Source organism: Vitis vinifera, chromosome 4, assembly GCF_030704535.1.
Source record: "Vitis vinifera cultivar Pinot Noir 40024 chromosome 4, ASM3070453v1".
Lineage (NCBI taxonomy): Eukaryota > Viridiplantae > Streptophyta > Magnoliopsida > Vitales > Vitaceae > Vitis > Vitis vinifera.
Genome location: NC_081808.1, coordinates 2,488,916 through 2,503,567, shown reverse-complemented (window position 1 = coordinate 2,503,567; position 14,652 = coordinate 2,488,916). Strand labels below are relative to the sequence as shown.

At 36.2% G+C, this 14,652-nt stretch overlaps 1 protein-coding gene and 1 pseudogene across 1 annotated transcript; both read left to right on the top strand.

Moving 5' to 3' along the window:
- The first annotated feature begins 364 nt into the window (after positions 1-364).
- LOC100262746 (aspartate--tRNA ligase 2, cytoplasmic) lies at positions 365-5,633 on the top strand. Its single transcript, XM_002283404.5, has 10 exons — positions 365-1,188; positions 1,276-1,383; positions 1,550-1,663; positions 2,985-3,275; positions 3,360-3,470; positions 3,634-3,687; positions 3,798-3,877; positions 4,015-4,130; positions 4,456-4,570; positions 5,298-5,633. Exons 1-10 carry the CDS (start codon positions 670-672, stop codon positions 5,422-5,424), a joined length of 1,635 nt encoding a protein of 544 aa, XP_002283440.1. The 5' UTR covers positions 365-669; the 3' UTR covers positions 5,425-5,633.
- A 125-nt stretch (positions 5,634-5,758) lies between these two features.
- LOC100264597 (beta-amyrin synthase-like) lies at positions 5,759-10,423 on the top strand (annotated as a pseudogene).
- The last annotated feature ends 4,229 nt before the right edge of the window (positions 10,424-14,652 follow it).

The window sequence follows — 14,652 nt, the reverse complement described above, 5'->3', positions numbered from 1 at the left end:
AATCAGGTGTAAAACGGTGTGCTTCATTTGGTTTTCTCAAAGAAAATTTATTAATGTCAGAATGAGATTACTTCTATTTGTATTTTTAGTATCATGAATAGTAAAAGTTAAGTCATAATGCTAATAAGACTTAAGAGTGTAAACGTTTTTAGTTTTTTTAACATTTGAATGATAAAAATTTTTAAATGTTACAAATGTTAGAAACGCTTTTTAAAATCACTAGCAAACGGGTTCTAAATTCTCGTGTTGGTTTAGTCTATAATTATATATAAATATATATTGAAAAGAGTTAATTGAAAATTTTTAAATAAAAAAAAAATTGTAATTAACAAAACAAAATCTTGTCTTTCAATGGGTCTATGGTTTGGTTCCAGTGAAAACTAATCCAAAGAAGAAAGAAGAGGTAAGAATAAGAATGATCCTGGAAAGCATAAATTCGGATGAGAATACTATTCCTTCGTAACCAAACAGGATAAATGGAGTATGAAAGAAAAAAGGTTGAAGGAGAGGATTCGGTCATTCTCCATATCCAAAGTTCCAAACCCTAGACTTTTCTATACGTGAGACAGCAGTAGCGGCGGCTGTTGCTCATTTCCTCGTCTTTCTTCATCTGCTTCATTATCTTCTTCGATCCCGATAAACATAGTGAAAATTTTGAGTTAAACACAAATGTCATCCGAATCACAAACCCCCAACCTATCCGTAGAAGACGAAGCCAAGGCCCAGAGCAAGAAAGCCGCCAAGAAAGAGGCCGCCAAACTTGAAAAGCAGCGCCGCCGCCAAGAAGCAGCCTCCTCCGCCGCCTCTGCCTCTGTTGCTGGAATTTCCATAGGTGACACTCCCGACCCCCTCGCTTCCAACTACGGCGATGTCCCTCTCCTTGATTTACAGTCCAAAGAGGTCACCGGTCTCAAATGGACGGACATTGGGGCTTTGACCGAGGATCTCAAGGACCAGAAGGTGTTGATCCGAGGGCGAGCACAGACCATTCGGGCCGTCGGCAAGAATATCGCCTTCTTGGTCGTCAGACAGATGGGTTTCACTGTTCAGTGCGTCTTGACGGTGGCTCCTGATCTAGTCAGTCGCCACATGGTGAAATACGCCACGGGATTGAGCCGCGAGTCCCATGTTGACATTGAAGGGATCATTTCTGTCCCCGGCGTTCCCATCAAGGGCGCTACACAACAGGTGGGTGTGGATTTTTAAAAATTTTTAAATTTCGATCTTTCTAGTTCCGGGAAAAGTGTTGGTAGAAATTTATTTTCCTTTGTTCAGGTGGAAGTTCAAGTGAGGAAACTATATGGCATTAGCAAGGCTGAAAATCTACCAATTAATATTGAGGATGCTGCTCGAAGCGAAAGCGAAATTGAGAAGGCTTTGCAGGTATATTTACAATTATTCTATTTTTTTTTTTTAGTGAGACTATTTTCCGTCTTTGTTTTTATAGAGTTTCAATCAGCGATGAACATCGTTCTCTTTATATCCACTGATTTGCATTTTTTCTTCTTACCCTCATTTTGTATATTAATTTGATCATTTGGGTTTGCAGGCTGGAGAGCAGCTTGTTCGTGTTAATCAGGATACCCGATTAAATTATAGGGTTCTTGACTTGAGAACCCCTGCTAATCAAGCAATTTTCCGCGTCCAGTGTCAAGTTGAAAACGTAAGTTCAAGGCTTTTGAATTGCCTTTTTCCATTTCTGTTGGTCCACACTTGATGTGTTGTTTGGTCATCACTATGTGGCATAATCTATTTCAAAAAAGGATTTGCTTCAAGTTTTTTGTGTGTGTGTGTTCAAGGGAGGCTTTGTGAAGGAAAAAAAATGGCGCCCTCCGCCAGTGAACAAGGGTGGGTGAATTAACTACTATGCTGCACTGGGAGGTTTTGCTTGTTCTTGCCTCCCTGAACCAAATTCCTAAATCTTAACTCCCCAAATCAATTTCCTGACTTCACCAGTGACACCACCTATCACTAATATTAGTTTAATAACTAAATAATAACTACTAAAAACTATGAAAGTTGAATTTTAAGTGCAGAAAGCTTTAAGTATTGAATTTGCACTGAGTGTTTTTTCACAATTACTAATCTTGCATATGTTTATTTTGTTCAGTTCAAGAATGATTCTTTTATGCTTCATTAGATGCTTTTCAAATGAGGGGTTTTGAAATTTGTTATTTTAAAATTTGTTGCTAGAGAAACAAAATGACACCATAAACCTTTTTTTCCAGTCCAACTGGACACTTTTGCAATCGGTTTTCATGTTTTAGCCCCTGTACATGTCAAATCAGAATTGAACCGTTTGGACCGGTGGTCCAACCATCAACCAGATCAAACCGGGCGGTTATGTATATCTTCACACTTAAATATCATGCATGTTTTATTAAATATAATTTAAAATATTAATAGACTTATATTTTGAATTTTATATTTGTATATATATATTCTTAATTTCTTATAATTACTTTTAATTTATATAATATATAAATTATATGTTTGTGACATCATTGATTTGACCACAGTTCAAGTATTGGTTTGACTAATGAATCGTGAACTGTTAACTTTTTAATTTAAAAATTGGAACTTTTCTAGTTCAATTACTGGTCTAGTTTTAAAAACATTGTCTTTTCCCCGTATTTTTGTTCCCATAAGTATTTTAGTTTGAGTCTTGTGTCAAGACTCTTGACAGTGCCCTAAATTCATCTTCCATCTTCATATTGAAGATGCTAATGCCCTTGTATGTGATTTTTTTTTATTTATTTTTAAATATACAGCTCATCTCATTCAAAGAACAAGATCTGTCTGCTTGTTATTAATTTTGTGTTTCAGTTTTCTGGAATGAGTTTTCATATCATGGTCTTTGTATTCTTAATGGTGACAAGACCCTTTTCTATTTGTAAGTTTTAGTTATTAGTTATTGAATTTATTACTTAAGATATAATAGCTATGCTGAACTACCTGGTCCTCAATTTAATTTTCATTTGCAGATATTTAGGCAGTTCTTGTTATCTGAAGGTTTTGTTGGAATCCATACACCCAAATTGATAGGAGGCTCTAGTGAAGGTGGTTCAGCTGTTTTCAGACTGGACTACAAAGGGCAACCTGCATGTCTGGCACAGTCACCTCAGCTTCACAAGCAAATGGCAATCTGTGGTGATTTTGGGCGTGTTTTCGAGATTGGTCCTGTTTTTAGAGCAGAGGACTCTTTCACTCATAGACATCTGTGTGAGTTTACAGGTCTTGATGTTGAAATGGAGATCAAGGAACACTATTTTGAGGTAGATTTGATTTCTGGGGTTGGTCAGCATGAGCACATGAAGTAGATGATGGGTCTACATGTTGATAAGAAATTGTTTATGCAGGTGATGGATATTGTGGACCGGTTATTCGTTGCAATGTTTGACAGTTTGAATGAGAATTGCAAGAAGGAGCTTGAAGCTATTGAGAGGCAGTATCCATTTGAACCTCTAAAGGTTATAATTCTTCTGAAACTTAAATTCTCGAGTATTCATGTTCGAGATATTGCATTCTATATAATGAAAAAGCTTGTAGAATGTAGTTTACATGGCTGTGGTTTCTTCTATAGACCAATGGTTTTTTTTTTTTCTGATTATTGACGTCTTACGGAATGTGCAGTACTTGCGAAAAACTTTACGACTTCCATTTCAAGAAGGGGTTCAAATGCTCAAGGTAACAGAAATGAATTTCATGTTCCAATAACCAGCACCATTACTTACACAAAGTTCAGCTCCTTCACAATATTTCTCGTGTTTGCGATTGAATTCAACTTGTTTTTGCAGGAAGTTGGCATGGAAGTTGATCCTTATGGGGACCTGAACACAGAAGCAGAGAGAAAACTTGGCCAGCTAGTTCTGGAGAAGTAATTTAATTTTCCTTACGATCTTGCACATACCTTTCTTGTTCATCCCTTTTTACCTTCCCTTTTAATTTAATCTTGAAATTTAAAATTCTGGTAAATGTGTGGATGACTAAACCAAAATTTTCTTCTCAACACAGATATGGCACTGAATTTTACATACTTCACCGGTATCCTTTGGCTGTTAGGCCATTTTATACCATGCCTTCCTACGATGATCCATTGTACAGTAATTCATTTGATGTCTTTATTCGAGGTAATTGAGAAATCATTTTATCAATACATAATATTTGTTTATCCACTTGTGTTTGAAATTATTTGTTATGTGCCCGTCTTGTTTCTGGTTTCTACAAAATTTCTCAATTTTTCTTTTTCATATATATATTTAGGTTGGGGGTTTGGGATTGCCACATTGCAAGCTATTAACTCTTGCATCTATTTATTGTTTTGCTCAAAATGTTTATGAACTTTTTCTTGGAAATATAAAACACACCATATCTTTTGCTTACTCATTTTTTATGGCAAACAGACATCGTTTTTTGTTTCATCAGGATTTATTTTTAAATTCCCTTTGTGTTTAGGTGAGGAGATCATCTCAGGGGCTCAGCGTGTTCATGTACCTGATTTCTTGGAAAAACGTGCAGAGGCTTGTGGCATTGATGTTAAGACTATATCAACATATATTGATTCCTTCCGGTATTTTTCTTCTTTATCGACAAACTTATTGTTGAATCCTTGATTTTCTGTGATTGTTGCTTTAGTCAAAAGCTGCAACTGTTAGGTGATAACCACAATTATCAAATTTTGCTTAAGTTCTTGTAGTAGTTTAATTTGTAGGAAAAACATAAAGCAGTTAGGGTGCATTTGGATGAGGATTTGGAAATGCCATGAGTTGTTTCAGAATGAAACCATTTAGTATCAACAGAAATTAAAATACTAGGGTTTGTCTTTTCTATTCTCTCTCTTGGGTAGTTGAACCAGTGACTGTGTTAGCATGTATAAAGAAAAGAGAAAAAAAAAACATGATTACACTCTTAGGATGTCTGAAATGATTTATATTTTATTTATCAAGTGGTCAAAACAGCAGCTGAATCAATGACTGATCCTCCTGAACTGGCTGTCAAGTGATGTCTGGTCTCTTTGTGATATCTACTCTGTTTCACTTGTTTCCGAACTTTATCTGGCCATTCATCATGCATTTTGTGTATTTATCGCTAAAAAATATTGTTAATTTCTAAAGATCCCTAGAGTTGTGCTTGTAGAATAATGCTTGCTTTGAAAATTCTATGCATTGAATAAGATGAACATTGGAATACATTGACCTTGATTGCCCGTTATCACTTGTGTTAACCTTAATAAACTCCATGCTGCTACAATAACCTAAGATTTTCAATATAATCATGTGATGTTCGGGCTACTGCAGGTATGGTGCACCTCCACATGGTGGGTTTGGAGTGGGTTTGGAGCGAGTGGTGATGCTCTTCTGTGCTCTTAATAATATTCGCAAAACTTCACTTTTCCCCCGCGATCCAACCAGAATTGCCCCATGATCAAGATATTGACTTGTTAGTGAGTCTCTTCCAGGCAGGCAGATGTGAAAACATATCAATTATTACTATACTGCTTTTAGAAAACTACTGGTTGTACATTTGATACTTGTTTTTGTCACAATTTTGGGTCACTCTATTTTTGAGATAACCTACTATGCAATGCCTCTCCATTCCTGGAATAAAGGTATCGAATGGGTATGAACTCAAAATCTGGGGATTAAAATGTACTATCAAATCTGAATCATGCATGAAGATACAAGGAAATGAGATTGGTAAATAACATCCTTTTTAATGGCAGGGGTGATTTGCGGTTGGGTGCCGTATTGAAAAGTGGTTTTGGGGTATTGTAGGAAGACCCTTAAAAAGAAGAGGATCTTAGATAAGTTTGTCATATTTCCAACTGATGACCCAACAGATCTTAGATAAGGTGGTGAAAATCTGGAACTGTTGCCTGTTGGTAGGGATACCAACCAATTCAAGCTTTGATTCATGTTAATGAAAGGTACTGAGCTTACCAAGATTTATTGTTTGCTTTCGTTCTTCTTTTGACTCGACAAAGTTGATTTGCTTCCAACTTGTCCCTACACTATTCTTCTAGGATGAAACACACTAAGTGTGGCCGTTTCATTATACGAAAACAATATTACCACGTCTTTCCTTTTTCTCTTTTCTAAATCATGTAGGCTTTTAGGGTTTGTTTGGTAACTATGTTGTAAACAGTTTTTTATTCTTCAGAATAAAATAAATAAAAAAAACATGTATGAAAATGGAAATGAAAATAATAATAATAATGTTTTCAAAGAATATATTTTAATTATAGATATTTGAAAAATAATTAAAAATAAAGTATTAAATACAACAGTTATTTTTAAAATATGGTTTAAAAATATAGAATAGAAAATAGATTGAAAACATTTTAAGAAAACATAGAAAAAAGGTTAAAATCATTTTAGGTTCTCAAATATGATCAGGTCCAGTTAGGCTAACTGAGAAAGAGAGAATGTGGAGGTTGAAGATTGCACAAGGTGATGACCCCTACCTATACTCCACCAACAACTTTGTTGGACGCCAGACCTGGGAATTTGATCCCAACTACGCCAACTCTCAGGAGCTTCACCAGGTTGAGATTGCTCGCCAACATTTCCTTGACAACCACTTCCATGTCAAGTCCAGTTCTGATGCTCTTCACCACATCCGGGTAATGTTTGGTTTCTCAGAAAAACAAATGAAGGAAAAGAAGAATTTGGTACAGTCATGGTTTGGTTGATAGACAATATATTTTGGCTTGGTTCCTGACTGGCCTCCATGCATTTTGTGATTTCCAAAAACCCCTGCAGTTACTGAAAGAGAATAATTTCCAGCAAACTATTCTACCAGTGAAGATTGGTGAGAATGAGGAAGTAACCCATGAAGTAGCCACTGCCACATTGAGAAGGGCCATCCGCTTCTACTTAACCCTGCAGGCCAGTGATGGCCACTGGCCTGCTGAGAATACTGGCCATTTGTTCTTCCTTCCTCCGCTGGTTTGTCTCCATCGCTCTCATTTCATTCAATTCTTGGAATCTACTCATTTCCTAAGTTTCAAAATCTCATGCTAAATGCAGGTCATGTGTCTATATATAACTGGGCATCTCAATACAATTTCCATCTCAACATCAGAGGGAGATTCTCCTGTACATATACAATCACCAGGTGCCAACATACTCATTTTCTCCATCACTTTTTCCCTAGATAATTTGTTGATTTACCAGGTAATGAGCTTCAATTCACTTTGCAGAACCAAGATGGTGGGTGGGGACTACACGTAGAGGGGCATAGTACCATGTTCTGCACAACACTTAACTACATATGTACGCGCTTGCTGGGGGAAGGGCCTAATGGTGGCCAAGACAATGCAGTGGCAAGAGCCCAGAAATGGATCCTTGACCGCAGAGGTGTAACCAGAATACCCACTTGGGGAAAGACATGGCTCTCGGTATGCTTAGCTTTGGACTTAAAACTCTACTCCACATTCCCATAACCTAAGTTCTAAGTAAATATAAGGGTGTTTCTTTTGTTGCAGATACTTGGTGTGTTTGATTGGTCAGGCAACAATCCAATGCCCCCAGAGTTTTGGATGCTTCATTTCTACCTATGCATCCAGGTATGGACAACTGAATTGATGCAGTCCTGAAATCCACGTCTCTTCAATTATATATATGTTTTGCCTAAATCATCACATCATGTGTCTTCAATTATGTGCAACACAGCAAAGATGTGGTGCTACTGTCGGTTGGTGTACATGCCAATGTCATATTTATATGGGAAGAGATTTGTCGGTCCAATAACAGATGTTGTTCTGCAACTGAGGGAAGAGCTTCATGTTCAACCTTATCATGAAATTAACTGGAAAAGCGTCCGCTACTTATGCGCAAAGGTTTGTCATGTGTATGCCAATGTGTTCTAAAAAGGGCTTTTGTAAGAGTATTGCCTAAAACACAAGTGATTGTGTTGCAGGAGGATTTGTACTACTCACACCCCCTAATACAGGACTTGCTGTGGGATAGTCTTTACATAATGATGGAGCCGTTGCTTATGCGTTGGCCCTTTACATAAACTCAGAGAGAGGGGATCCAAATGGTGACCATTTCAAGTATCATCTTGCTAGGATCCCTGATTATATCTGGGTGGCTGAAGATGGCATGAAAATGCAGGTTAGACCCAGCCTTCAAAAGCATGTAATTGGATTTATGAGTTTGTTTTTAGCTTAAATATTTTACTTTGTCCTTGAAAACTTGAAGGTTCAAGACAACCCATCTGGTGACTTCCCAAACATGTTTTGCCACATTTCCAAAGGATCATGGACTTTATCTCATCAAGATCACGGTTGGCAAGTCTCAGATTGCACTGCAGAAGGGCTCAAGGTAATTGATTTTCCCTGAAAACGATTCAAAATGAGAAGCAGTTCTCCATGTGTCTGGTTGGAATGGTCTTGGCTCATAAATTCCAAAATGCATAGCATTTTCCCTTATGATCTAAAATCATGGAGCTTAGAATGAATTTTTTTCCTCTGGACAGTGTTGTCTATTGCTGCCACTTCTTCCACCAGAAATTGTTGGCCAACAATTGCAACCGCAGAGATTGTATGATGCTGTCAATATCCTCCTCTCATTTCAAGTAAGAATTATTGTGGTTCTTTGAACTACCGATTTCTACTAAATCACTTGATCTCTGTGGTTCATTGAACTAAGCTCTCCTTTTCTGCCTGTGGTAAAAATGGGAGTTTAGCAGTTTGGGAGCCAGCAAGAGCATCAAAATGGTTGGAGGTAATATTACCTAGATGCTATCAAGCTGTACATGATAAGCATGCACATACTCTGCCTGTCCATAAATGAATTAATGAGGGTTCTACATCTTCTCTTTCGAGCTTCTTAATCCTACAGAGTGTTTTGCAGATGTTGTTATTGAACATGAGTATGCAGAATGCACTTCATCAGCAATCCAGTCTCTAGTATTGTTTGACATCGTGACAAAGACATAGAAACTTTCATTGCCAAGGCAGTCCATTACCTCGAAAATGTTCAAATGCCGGATGGCTCATGGTATGGGAGCTGGGGAGTTTGCTTTGTTAGGAAGTGTCCCAAATTCCTAATTAGTATAGATTCCTTTTTTTGTAAAGAATATTATATAAAATATTTTTAGGTTGATATATTATTGTAATATTAGACTTCCTTATAGAATAAGGAAGGTTGTTGGAAATATCTCTATAAATATTCTAGGTCATGAGGGGAAAAAGTCATGAGATGGAGATGGGCCTATAGAGACTATACGAGGTGGATAGAGATGTGAGGAAGAACGGGAGGTACCTGGTGGAGCGAGAGAGCTCGTAGTAAGGTATGGATACAAGGAGTGGGGAAACATGGGATGTTTCGGGAACCCAATAGTTGTATCTGGTTCTATCCTCTGTAATATTCTCTATTGTATAGTGAAATTATTCTCTCTCATCCGTGGACGTAGGCATGGTTGGCCGAACCACGTTAAAACCTCGTGTACCGTATGTGTGATTGTTTTATCTTTGTGTTCTTGAACTAACATCGTTGGCATCAAAGCTTTCGTTGGCACAACATGCTTCACTTATGGTATCTGGTTTGCACTGAGTGGGCTAACAGCTGCAAGGAAGACATATTACAACTCTGCAACTGTTAGAAAAGGTTGCAGTTTTCTGCTCGGATCAAAGCGAGAAGATGGAGGTTGGGGGAGAGCTATCTTTCATGTCCCAAGAAAGTAATGTTCAACATGGCCAAACTCTCCATGTAGTCATAGTAGTCCTGCTTAGCTACAAAACCCTAATTCATGATTTTAATCTTTGGTGAAACAGGAGTATGTGCCTCTGGAAGGCGAGCAATCGAATTTGGTACAAACTGCATGGTCATTGATGGGGCTAATTCCAGCTGGACAGGTGAGATTTCGTGTCATACTAGGCATTCATGGCCACTGAACAAAGCTTTCTGATAAAGTGTCCTGTTGGAACTAGGCTGAGAGAGACCCACCACCTCTTCATCGTGCTGCAAAGCTACTGATCAATTCACAAATGGAAAATGGAGATTTCCCACAACAGGTACTTCAACCCTCGACCTCAACACTATCTTCTTTTATTTTCCTCCATCTGGGTTCAATCATAGGAGGTCTGAGTTACAAGAAAACAACACAACATAAGCTTTCTAACAGAGCGTGTGTTCTTCACAGGAAATTACAGGAGCTTTTCTGAGGAATTGCATGCTACATTATGCAGCATACAGAAGCGTCTTCCCTCTCTGGGCCATAGGAGAATACAGATCAAGGGTTCCATTTCCTTCTTAAGATATCTAATTCAAAGAAACTAAGAAAATTTCATGTATTATCTTTGGGAAAAACCAGTAATCTCATAAGAATTCAGATACAGAAAAAAAAAAAATGTTAAGTGAAATACATAAATACTTTACTCTGTGTCTTTCATGGTATTAGAGCAGACTTAGATCAACCACACCTATTGTTAAAAATCTCACCTCTCTAACAATGGCGTTAACAGCTTCATCCTCAACCACAGTAGGAGTTTAATCATCAACATCTCAATATGATGCTTTGCCACTTCCATCGTTGAATCAAGCCCTAACCATGCAATTGGCTTGATCGAACACAACGAATGAATGTCATTATCGCAAACGGCCTCAAATTCCTTATTGCTGGTCTTCATCCATGTCCTTCTGTGATACTAAATGCGTCAAAGGTTAGAATTATGTAACCGAGATTACAACTTCAAACTACAAAGAAAGGTGGACAATCAATGTCCTAATATTTGTTCAAAATCAAGAAGATCGTTGATAATCTCTCTGCAATTGGAGAATCTGTTACCAAACAAGATCAGATTTTGTATATTCTTGGAGATTTAGGACATGAATACAATTCATTTCTTATCTCTTATCACTTCTTGCACAAATGTACCCAATCTTGATGATATCAATACTCCCTTGTTGGCCTATGAAAGTCGCTTGGAGTGGCAAACTTCAACACAAGAGATTTCTTTAATTTAGGCAAATATGGCAAATGTCCAGAACAATTTTAACTTAAAAAAAAAGTCAGAAGCCATATCAAAACAACTCTTATGGCAATTTCAATCACCTATTATACACCAATCAAGGTTTGATAAACAACTCTTGGTAATTTTGGATGGGGTCATGGTGGCAAAGGCCTTAGTCAAAATTTCTCTAGTCAAACGGGATATTCTAGTGGTAGAGGAATGTCAAAGTCTCATTTCCAAAATTTTGGTGGTAATTACATGAATAAGCCACAATGTCAGGTATGTGGCAAATTCAGTCATATTGTACTTAATTGTTACCATCAATTTGATCACAATTACCAAACTACTCAGTCCAATCCCACCGCTTACTTCACTAACTTCACAACTTCGTCTATACTTGGTGATGTTGTGTGGTAGATAGATTGTAAGGCTACACATCATCTAATCCATTTGTGGGTCCAAACAAGGTTGTTGTTGGAAATGGTAAAGAACCTCCCATTCTAAATATTGGTTCAACTTCTTTAAAATCTACTTCTTATTCTTTTCACCTTAACAATGTTCTTCATGTTCCCTTGATTTCCACCAATTTAATTAGTGTTCAAAAATTATATACTGATAATAATGTTTTCCTTAAGTTTATCCATTATTTTTTGTAGTGAAGAACCTATCTTCAAAGAAGGTTCCTCTCCAAGGACCAACTAATCACAGTCTTTACAAGTTTCCACAAAAAAGTATCCAAAGTAGTACTACTAACTCTAGGGTATCTTGTTTTTTTTTCCAATGTAACTCCTCTTCCTACTAATAATGTATTATTATGGCACAATAGGTTAGGTCACCCTACTTTGCCTTTTGTAAATAAAATCCTTAGTGCCTGTTCTTTTCCATAAAAGAGTATCCAAAGTAGTACTACTAACTCTAGGGTATCTTGTTTTTCTTCCAATGTAACTTCTCTTCCTACTAATAATGTATTATTATGGGACAATAGGTTAGGTCACCCTACTTTGCCTTTTGTAAATAAAATCCTTAGTGCCTGGTCTTTTCCACAAAAGAGTATCCAAAGTAGTACTACTAACTCTAGGTTATCTTGTTTTTCTTCCAATGTAACTCCTTTTCCTACTAATAATGTATTATTATGGCACAATAGGTTAGGTCACCCTATTTTGCCTTCTGTAAATAAAATCCTTAGTGTTTGTTCTCTACCTACAATATGTTGTTGTGATTTTTGTGTTTCATGTCAATTGGCCAAGAGCCATAAACTTCCTTTTGTTCAATCTGCTTCTTATGCAATAAAACTGTTAGAAAAATTAAGCTAATCTAACCTATGACAATCACCTTAGAGGGGAGATGAATAGGGTGATGGTCTCTTTTTGCAAATTTAAATTATGTGAATGCAAAAAACAATTATATGCAAATATATAATAAAACAATATAACAACAATTGCATATTAAGTAAAAGAGTATGGAAGGGGGAATGCAAACACAAGATTTTTATAATGGTTTGGTGCAACCCAGCCTACGCTCACTCTTCTCTAACTTCAATTCCAAGCTTGAGGTTCCACTAATTCATGGCTTCCAAACCAGAACTTCAAGCAATACAATTGGATTATGATTATAATATACTATCTTGGACTTTTAGCTCTAAACACCCTTTACAATTTTCAAGAGAAACCTCACTCTTGAACAACCCCTCAAATGATATCCCACACTTGAGACTCCCTAAGTGATACCTCACAGTTAGACTTTTCTTTTCAAAAATTTACAAATAAAGATAAAAAATATTCTCACAAAATCTTAATACAAAACTTTAAGCTCAAATGTACAAAAAAAAACTAAGATTGAAAGGTGCATTAATGATATGCAAGTTTTAGAACAATGGTGTACTAAAAATACTCTCATAAGGCTCAAATATATTTAAGAAATATTTAAAAAGGTTAAGCTTTTGAAACAATGAAGATTGAAGTCTTTTTATAGAGGAAAAATGTCAAACTAGCCATTGAAGATTTGTCCGATTGAGCTTCAGTTCGACTAGTTGACTAGCCGTTAACATTTAATGTTTGACAGGTGGCCATTGGACCTCGACCACCCCTCGACTGAACCTCAACCAGTTAAGGTTCAACCTTGATTGATTGAACAAGCATTTTGGAATAGAGATATGGTTTTTGCACCCCTCGACCGATTGAGTTGAACAGGTCAACAGGTTCCTAATCCAGTTCAACTAGTTGAACCGTTTTTGGCTTAACAACCATTTTTTTCAACTGAAAACATTTTAAACAAGTTTGGAATGATATTTAATACAAGATTTTAGTTGAAAATATGAAATCATCCAATTTTAAAATATTTAAAACAAAATAACTCTTGGATGATTTTGGTGTATAAGTAAAAAATGTAATGCATTAAAAGATTAGTGCGCCAACAACCTTACAAAGAGATCTTATGAAGATTAAGTCTTGAAAAATATTTCTCTTTAAGGTCTTTTTTTTCTTATTGATTGCTCTTTGGCTTGATTTTGTCTTTGTAATTGCCACTTTGGAAATTTTCTTATATAATCACACTTGAAATATAATTATTAGTTCCAAACCTTATTTTGTTATCATCAAAATTGAGAATAACCAAACCTTGGTTTCACAAAAACCATTTGAATTAGCGCACTCAAATCTTTGGGGATCTTCACTTGTTAACTCGGTTAATGGAGTTAAATATTTTTTACTTTTCATTGATGATTGCACTCACTTTTCTTGGATATATTTTTTAAATTCTAAAGATGAGACTACCAAATACTTCATTTAATTCAAAAGAATGGTTGAAACTCAATTTAGCACTAAAATCCTCACTTTTCAATCTGATTGGGGAGAGGAATATCGTCATCTCTCTACTTTCTTCTCTCATTTTGGTATTCTTCATTGTTTCTCTTGTCCTTCAATTTTTGAACAAAATGAAAGGACTAAATGTAAAAATAAACATGTAGTTGAGGATGGCCTAAGTCTTCTTACTCATGCTTCTATGTCTCTCAAATATTGGCCTTATGCCTTTCAATTTGCTATGTATTTTATCAATCATTTGCCCATATGTCTTGTACAAAAATCTCCTTTTGAATGTTTATGTCATTGATTACCAAATTACTCCATTATTCATATCTTTGGTTCTTCTTACTTTCCTCTTATTAGACCTTTTAACTCTCATAAACTATAGATGTGTTCCACTCATTGTTGTTTTTCGGCTTAAGTTTTAAATACAAAGGTTTTATTTATCTTGATATCAACATTAGTCAAATATACATCTCGTCATGTCATATTCCATGAATCTGATTTTTATTTTGCCTCATTACAATCATCATCTCATTCACAATTCACTCCTGTATACTCAACCTTACCCTTAATATTTCCATCCGATCTCGTGTTACATTTGTTGCATCCCATTTATCTGTGAATCATCCAACTGTTTCAACAATTCTTTTATCCATTGATAATCGTCTTAAGTTACCAATTGCCACAACTCCATTACATCTCTCTTCTAGCAATCATCACCCTATGCTTACACGTTCCAAAATTAATCATTCTAAACCCAAGATGTTTTTAGTTTATTCTTCTACCACTACTATACCATCTTCTTACAAGGAAGCTGTTAACACTTCTTAGTGGTAAGATGCATACTAGCTCATTCTTGAAGATGTTTCTTGAAAAATGATTGCATGT